The 9,405-nt window shown below is 33.2% G+C and overlaps 1 protein-coding gene and 1 long non-coding RNA gene across 2 annotated transcripts in view; one reads left to right on the top strand and one right to left on the bottom strand.

Moving 5' to 3' along the window:
• Positions 1-9,405, bottom strand: part of LOC143222702 (uncharacterized) — a 48,850-nt gene that overhangs the window by 32,158 nt on the left and 7,287 nt on the right. The gene's annotated exons all lie outside the window — the stretch shown is intronic.
• LOC143222701 (UPF0764 protein C16orf89 homolog) overlaps positions 7,677-9,405 on the top strand; it is a 32,736-nt gene continuing 31,007 nt past the window's right edge. Inside the window, exon 1 of the mRNA XM_076449563.1 lies at positions 7,677-7,910. Within this exon, the coding sequence (XP_076305678.1) occupies positions 7,700-7,910 (211 nt within the window). The 5' untranslated portion in view covers positions 7,677-7,699. The remainder of the gene's footprint in view (positions 7,911-9,405) is intronic.

Raw genomic sequence — 9,405 nt, 5'->3', positions numbered from 1 at the left:
CTAGCAGCTATACATATTAAACAAGAAGTTTTGATAAGTAAGAAACAGTTATTTCAAATTACCCATTACTGAACAGCAAAACAGTAAGAGATCAAAACATTAGTCATATTTTTTTTTCAGAGAATGAGTTACAATAATGTCGCATAAGGAAGGAAGGAAACTGTGAGTTTAGAAGCGATTCAAAAGTTTATATTAACCATAAGAAATTCTATTTACTGTTAATTTTCTAAATGTGAATGCTTATTATCGCTATTAATATCTGTAATTATAAATTAGTTTGATGAAATGTCTGGTGTTTTGATTTCTAGTTTCCTGGTGCAAACAGACTTACGGGCGAGAGTGTAAACGGCCAAGCGGTAAGTCTGAGGGCTTATAACGCGAAAAAGTGGACTTCAGTTATTCGCAATGAGCATATCACAGCTAGCTTTTCTCCTAACAACAAACATATCATCAAACGTCTACTAAAAATCACGTATATACGATAAAAGTATATATGAATCGCAACATAAAACCGAAAACGTTCCGGCTATTGAGGTTTTTGTGTTATTATTTCAAGTCGATATGTGACACGAACAAAAATGGTTACATTCAGTGTTAAATCATAGTATCATTAAACTGGATAGAGATAAGAATTTATACAAGCATAAAGCTACTTAATGGGCTACTTGAATATTCCCCTCATATAGATCGAATTCTAAATGTTAGCATGATAAGCTCATTAGCTTATCGTTGGTTAACGGTAAGTCTCCGAGTTTACGCCGTACAAACTGGATTTCGATGCTCGAAGTGAGCACGACTCAGACAGCCCATTGTGTTGCTTTGTGCTTTACAACAAACTTATCGTGGAAGGAGACCAAGGTAATTGCACAATATATAAACAAAATTACATTCAAAATTTTCATATTGTTTTGTTGAATAGAGAAAGTTTTAATTCACGATACGATTACGAATTTGTTATTTTTTAAAGAATTTCAAATGAAGCTTAACCAGAACACTTACAGTGTGCGAAAATGTCTGTCGATTTAAACCAGTTAAGCCTAATACCGATATTTATTTAATTGAAAAAAATTATCAAGTTAAAATTCCAAACGTTTTTTAACAAATTACATTTTCACTGCTCCAAAATATTTTTAAAAATGATGAATCTGCTTAGTATACATTCTTTACAAATATTCAGTGAACCGGTGTTGCTAAAATATTGCAATTAATTATAATAATTATGAAAAAAAATTTTTGATTAAATTTGCTGGTATATTTGCGTGCTACATATACAAAAATTATTATTAATATATGCTTTTACGAAGTATAAGAAAAGTATTTCTCAACTTTGTAACAGTTTAAAATTTTCTGTTTACATAATAAATTAACTTTCAAAGAATATATTTTCCTTCCTCTGGAAACACGATTGAAGCAATTTACAAAAACTTATAAAATAGAAAGAAATTACAAATCGCGTATCTCTATAATTATAATCACAAATTATATACCGCACAATATTCTCAAGTAACAATCCTTTGTGGAAGAGTGGTTTGATGATCGGTACTATGACTTTTACGTCTAGTAATATTTGTGTTCTAATGAATCTTCTAAAAGTAACGGTTGTTATATAGAAATTCTTATCGCATTTGGGTTCTATTAACTCTTACATTTAGTAATTAGACTGAATTATTGAACTTTGTCCTTAATAACAACAGGAACTTTATAACAAAAAATATGTACTCTTAAGCAACATTAATTAATTAATGGGAGTTTTACTTTTTGTTGTGTTCAAAAATACCTTTAGCAATAACTTTTTCTATAGTTTACCATTTATAATATTTAGATCATCTGGACATGAGTAGTGAAATAAAGATGTCATCTAGTTCAAGCATTTAATTTTTAGGTAAAGTGGGGCGGCGACGTAACTTTTTCTACTTAAATTATTCCTGTTATGCAACATTTTTGTTGTGCACTGCACAAGGCATATTTTAATCTATTCTCGCTTAACTAAGTTGCTTATTTTAATTAACGTACAACAATTCATACTATTATTTCTCGGAGTAGGTAGATGCACACATTTTTAATAATTTGGTATCATATGCATCAATGCAAAATACATCAACGATTTCAGTACAGTTTAAAAGTGTTTCAAAGGATACCATTCTTACAAAACTGAGTTTTAAATGGATCCCGGTTATTAATTTAAAAAAAAAAAAGGTTCACAGGTAAATGAGAAATAATAAACATTACATCAAATGGCTTCTCATTCAAATAATTCGTGAAAACGTGCTCCAAAACATGAAAAATCGAGTTTATCTTCTTTGTGTGAATGTGTTTTAATCATTAGTTTCAGCTATAAACTTCAAACTACGCGTTACGAAAGATATGTGTATTTAGATGTAAAACTTTGAATGCTCTTTGAAATATATGAATAAGTTAATACTATCTTACTAAAATGAATACAAGCGAGCGGCTGGATTTTAAATTAACCTGTAATGGACCATATGTGAAACGATTCATCATCACAGGCAGTATGTCGTATCTTGAATGGATAGACTCAACTCGCAATTTGCTGATCGCAGGTTTAAATCAAGTCACCAAACATATCCTTGCAATCATGGGGTAGTTATAATAGCTACCTTTCTTCTCTTTTATCACTTCGAAATTAGGGACAACTAACACAAATATCTTTCGAGAAATGCAATAAATAAAACCAAGTACTTTGGTAGAGAGAGGTAGCCCCATTGAGAAAAGTACAGCATGGATAATATATAGGCCTAATAAACTTTTCACATGTCAATTATCCCTCCTCTCCACGGAAAAGAAAACTGAGAGCTTATGGTCACCCTTTCTCTGGTTTCACTTGTGACGCTGAATAGGAGTAACTTTAATATTAACATTTCATTGTCTTTTCTTCAATTTTTATAATAACATAAGAAATAGTTATTAAGGACAACTAAAATATCTGCTGACCAGCCTATATTTATATATTCAAATAAGTAATGCAAATACAACTATAATTTCTAATATTTCATGGATTTGATATAGTATTTCCACGTTTAACAAAGTGAAAATATTGCGTACAAGGTTATACAAAAGTCTCACATCCAGCTATTTATTTTATCAAATTCCTGTCCTTATATTTGTTCTATCTCATAACACGGTACCACTCTTTTGTCAAATTGCTAATTACGTTTTGTAAGCTGACGGTACAACACTTGCGTGGGTTGTTGTGATTCTCTGCCTCAAATATTCCAAATGATTACTACATGTAACAACGATCAAAGTGATTTATATGTTCCCAGAAGTGTATTGATGTGAGGTGACGATAATATGTAAAATCTACACACAGTAACATAGTTTCCACAGGTTCGTGCAAAGTTAATAATATTCTAACCAATAAGTGTAACTACAATATGAATACAGACATAACTTGGAAAAATCTCACCAAGCGCGGACTTAGAAATACGATATCGGAGCGGGACTTTTCAACACACTGCTCATCAATATTATATGAACCAACTTCGTTCCCTTCATAACGAATGTTCTTTTATCTTCTTTCTTTTGCAATATCTTTCACAGGAGAAAATAAGAACCATTGATTTATTAACTTTTATTGATGTGTATTTAAATACTCTTATATTACACCATTAAATTATCTTCAATGGCAAAAGTACATGTTCATCTATATTAACAAGATAAAATGACCCCCACAAAACAGTTATTGCAACTAAACCTTCGAGCACAAATACACTATTTCATGTGTTTGGTCGTTAGGACGCTCAACTAACGATCTTTGGGTCTGGGATCAAAACTCGACACCGAACAAGTTTATCCTTTTTAGCCGTTGTAGCGTTTTATGTATAACTATTCCAGTTGGCGGTTGCCTTTCCCGTTATCGGCAGCTCAAAATTATGAACGGTGGCAGATAGCTTTGTAGCTCTGCCATAAATAAAGACAAGCAATAATTTTGTATTGTAAAAGATCCAGATCTAGGTAAAGTTGTTTTATCTGGGTAGGTTAATTTTAACGCTTCATAAATACAAATGACATGTACAGAACACGTTACTCATGGTAGCCTTACAGCAGTGTTTATAATAACTTGGTTAAGTATTTTCTTTAGTCCTAAGTATTTGACAGCTCTTCATGAAGTTGTGACTCGAAACAAATAACTTACATAGCTTTAAAAACCTGATTTAAAATACACAAAACATATAATTTTATGGAATATAACAAGCGAAAACTCCAAACATTTTTCACTATTCTACTTCTATTATTTAAAAAAAAGTCGCTAATAAACTTGTAACAATGCTTTCTTATAGCAAAGCCACATCAGGCTATCTGCTGTGTCCATCGAGGGGAATCGACCCAGTGATTTTAGTGTTGTAAATACATAGCCTTCCCGCTGTCCCAGCGGGGTATCTTAACGCTTCGAAAAAAAGTGAAAACAGCTTTTTTAATCAGTATTTTATGTTTTCATAAATCTGATTTTTAACCGGACAATAACCATAAATATTACAAGTCTACATGAAATAATAGTACATTGCTCATTGAAACATATTTTATGAATTGTTTTACAAAGTAGTAAGTTCAATGCAAGTTTTTATATCAGTAAATTTTATATACCTAAATTATTACACGTAAAAAAAACAAAAAAACTTGTCCAATGCTAAAGCGACGGATATAGACGAATTGCTCACAGTCTCTGCCTTCTCTTAGCTATGGACAGCAATACGTAAGTTACGTTTTCGTCAGGCCACAATTTCCAAGATTCAGAGATAGAGAGAGGTGAGCGTGGTTTTTCTTACGTTGTTAAATATCCGAAAACTTCTCAGCCTAGCAATGAAATGGAAGCTTGAAACCTGGTAATTTGATTTGTATTGACTGGGAGTGTCAACAATATTTTTTTTTTTCAACGTAATAAAGTGATTATATGTATAACTCGAAATGGAGCGAGGTAAACAGAAAATATAATTTTCAAAACATTTTTTTTTTCCAATAAAGTAACAGGTTTAAATATATTCCTAAACTAAACTGTGTTTTTTATATCCAATAAGTTATATACAATGTACATAATAATTGTTTGTTTTGAATTTCGCGCGAAGCTACTCGAGGGCTATCTGCGCTAGCCGTCCCTAATTTAGCAATGTAAGACTAGAGGGAAGGCAGCTAGTCATCACCACCAACTCTTGGGCTACTCTTTTACCAACGAATGGTGGGATTGACCGTCACATTATAACGCCCCCACGGCTGAAAGAGCGAGCATGTTTAGTGTGACCGGGATTCGAACCCGCAACCCTCGGATTACGAGTCGAACGCCTTAACATGCTTGGCCATGCCGGGCCCATAAATAATAAGAATTACGGTTTTAACTTTCTGAAGCAAACAGGAACTTGAGAGCCGAAGATGCCAGCTTGAGAAAGGTGAAAAGAGTAGTACTAGCATAGATCAAACGACATTGAAAGAAAAAACGAGAAAAATAAGGTACACAAACACACTTATTACAAGCCCCTCAGTCGCACAGCGGTAAGTCTGCGAACTTAAAACCCCGGAAAAAGGATTTCGACACCCCTGGTTGGCACAACACAGATATCCAATGTTGCGTTTTTGTGCTTAACTTCAAACGAACAGACACATTTATTCAATTACCACAACTACATAACACCCTCCCCTCACACACACACATGTATATATATAAATCTCCCCCGATGAGTTTACGCACTAATATCGGTGATACGAGGGCTCATTTCTCTGTGATGGACAGAGCACAAATAGTTCATTGTGTAGTTTTGAGCTAAATAAACACACACACAAACGCATATATTCAGAAACACAGACACACATGCGTATTTACGACATGGAAGCATCGATACTAATAATTATTTTTTTTTTAATTATATTTTAAGCCATCAGAAAAGAGGTCACCGAAAAGCTATGTTTTAAGTCTGGTCTAAGCGAATATACAATATATTGAACTTGTTTTTCGTCACTGTAAAACAATTGTCGAAACATTTGAACGACAACCTCAAATGTTTAGCCATTAGAGCATATACTACATAAAATTAGTGACATGTGCAAACAAACATGCATGGAATTCATTAATTGTAATTATAACAATGTGTCACTAAAGAACCAATCATTTTAATACTGGGATGGAATTCTTTAATTGTAATTATAACAATCTGTGGCCTGGCATGGCCAAGCGCGTAAGGCGTGCGACTCGTAATCCGAGGGTCGCGCCAAACATGCTCGCCCTCCTAGCCGTGGGAGCGTTATAATGTTACGGTCAATCCCACTATTCTTTGGTAAAAGAGTAGCCCAAGAGTTGGCGGTGGGTGGTGATGACTAGCTGCCTTCCCTCTAGTCTTACACTACTAAATTAGGGACGGCTCGGTGCAGTGGGCTAACAACCTACTCACTTAAATACCTGTTGAAGAATCCGCAAGCGATTGCGGCCCTATGTTCCTAGATGGAATTTAATGGTGATAACTAACTAACTATAACAATCTGTAACTAAAGAACCAAACACTTTAATACTGGGATGGAATTCATTAATTGTAATTATAACAATCTGTAACTAAAGAACCAAACATTTTAATACTGGGATGGAATTCATTAATTGTAATTATAACAATCTGTAACTAAAAAACCAAACATTTTAATACAGGGATGGAATTCATTAATTGTAATTATAACAATCTGTAACTAAAGAACTGGGATGGAATTCTTTAATTCTTGGTCCATCATTTACGCCTACCCGAGAAACTAAAAATAATGAGTTTATTCCTTGGACGTTCATTTTTTTAACAACTTAATTAACCATAAGTTCAATCGATAAAGGTTTCACGTCATTACATAACAAAATGTTTTGCAGCATGATTTAAGGTTCTTCTTAAAATGTTTTTTGTTTGTATTCGTAAATATTATGACATTGTCAATTTATTGCAAAAATAACTGGAACAAACAGCATGAAGCTTTAAAATAGGAAGTTGATTTTAAGTTATACAGTAAATATCTTGAAATTTCCTATATTTGTCGTTCAGTGTAATATTACAGTATTTTTCAAAGCATAAAAGTTTCTGGGAGAAAGTGGCACGTTTATTCTACTATTGTTTCACCAGTACAGCTTGCCCTGCTTTATATTGCAACTCATTCCACATGTTCTCACTCGAAAAACAATTAATATGCAAAACAGTAGTATATCCTACATAATACCTCTTTCCAGATTGGTTACAGAACGTAGAAAGTAACGAGTGTAGACTCATCTCGCTGGAGTAGTTATAAAGCGGATAGCTACAATAGTCATTTTCGTAGAACAAAGTTTTGTAATCCACACACACACACTTTCCACAGTACCAACGTCTCTAATGTAATGATTATATTATGAATAGCTCTACTTTCGATTACACTATAAGCCGTCTTGTAGTGGTCTCTTGTGGCTTAATATCCTAGTACTGTACTGGAAATGGAAAAGACAGGTGGGATAAAGGAAAGTAATGTAGTTTTGGTATATTGTGAGATTCGCGCTAAATAATTAAGAAGGCAACTCACGTTGGTTACGCCTGTTTTAACGTCTATGCCTCCCCAACTTTCACAAACAAGCTAATTAATGACGTCATGCTCACACAGAGAGCTAAGAATAAAATCAGACGCTTGTTTCCAGAAACCAAGTAAACTAGCAAACATTCACTAAAGACACTCCTGATCCGCTAAGAGAGTTATGTTTATTGTAACAGTCAATACCTCTAGGTGGAACACGGTGTTTCTTGGCTTGTTAATCTTTACTCTGGACATTGCACCCCTCTTTGGGTCTGTTCAGAATCGACAACTCACTGATACATTAAATGCTGTAAATAAAGCACTGCGTTTCATAGAAGGATCTTTGTCACATCTTAATCTGGACGGAGTTATTGGGATACGCATGGTGGATGGTAAGTTATAAAAACTACAGTAAAACACTTTCACATTTCCAGATTACTGTCCCTATTGCTGAAACGTTTCCAGGGTGCTGTCTGTATCGTAACAATATATCCCCTAATCTGGATTACCATATATTTCACAGAAATGTTTCCAGTCATTCATATTACCATCTGCATCAATGAAATATCATCAATCGATTGTTCAACGGTAAGTTTGAGGGTTTATATGCCAAAATGTGGAGTTCGATACTTGCTGTTGTCAAGGGACATATAACCTATTGCGTAGATATGTATGAGAAATCTGAGAAAGTATTCCTGGTTCTCAATATTACTAATTACAGCACAAGAAACATTTCCACTTTTTACTATTAGCACCTATAGTTGTTATTTCCAATTTATGTGGTTAATAAATATAGTTATAACATACACAATCCTCACCTCAAGATTACTTGCTATATCACCTTTCTGTGGTCTTTTTGCTTCTGCCAAATACTCTAAATTAGTGCAAATTTATAAGCAAATCAAGTTTCGATATTGTTTTGACTTTATAAAATAAAACAGCCGTAAAAGCCGACTTTTTGTTCTAAAATAATCAAATATCATTTTCACAGTCTAATTCACGTTGTTGGAACTACCGAATCCTAATTATCACTATACAAGGAAGTATATAAGTTAAATACTGTATAAAGTATTTGAAAGGATAAAAAGTATGCATTAATTTGTTGAAAACGTGCAAGCTTATGTGTAAAGAAATGTATAATATATATTTTGCTGTAATGCTTCAGTTATGAACATTGCAATACAAGATTGTATTTAAAAACCAAAAGAGGATCCCATGCAATTTATGTTTTATCTAAAAATCATAAATTTATGCTTTGAATTATCAAACAGTTTTCTTCAAATAGTTTTTGATCACTAGATTTTCTATTTTTTGATCTTTAGTTTCTTCGGCAATTTTATTTTGCCATATTATGTTGTTTTATTAACGTAAACATTATTACCTGTTGCACTGTTTTTACACCTAGCGGGGTTTTGTCATATGGAGGATTTCTTTTATCAGTTTGAAGTCACATGTGATAAATCAGTGTTGCGTTTTTCCACTGCTGCATATTCCTTACTGAAAAGAACTCCAAAATAACTGTCAGTGCTAACAATAATCGAACCCTCTGTTTAAATTCATTTGAAACAAGTGCAATAAATCAGTCCTGTTTTCACTATTGTTACAGAATAATTACCAAAAATAAAACTTCAAAATAGCAAACAATACCAGCGATAATCAAAACCTCCTTTAAAATTAAGAGATTTATCGGAAATAAACTTAACCTGTCTGTATTTTTGCTCTGCTACTGTAGGAGAAAATCGATGAAAAACTGTAAATATTTCTTTAATACTAACAAAGAAAAGTTCTTTACTACTACGTTCCAAACTAGAACGGGTATGAACTGCATTACTTTGGTCTTTTTTTAGCAAAGCCACATCGGACTATCTGCTGAGCCCACCGAGGGTA

Source organism: Tachypleus tridentatus, chromosome 8 (assembly GCF_004210375.1).
Source record: "Tachypleus tridentatus isolate NWPU-2018 chromosome 8, ASM421037v1, whole genome shotgun sequence".
Lineage (NCBI taxonomy): Eukaryota > Metazoa > Arthropoda > Merostomata > Xiphosura > Limulidae > Tachypleus > Tachypleus tridentatus.
The sequence above is the reverse complement of the archived record's forward strand: the minus strand, read 5'-3'. Positions and strand labels throughout refer to the sequence as shown.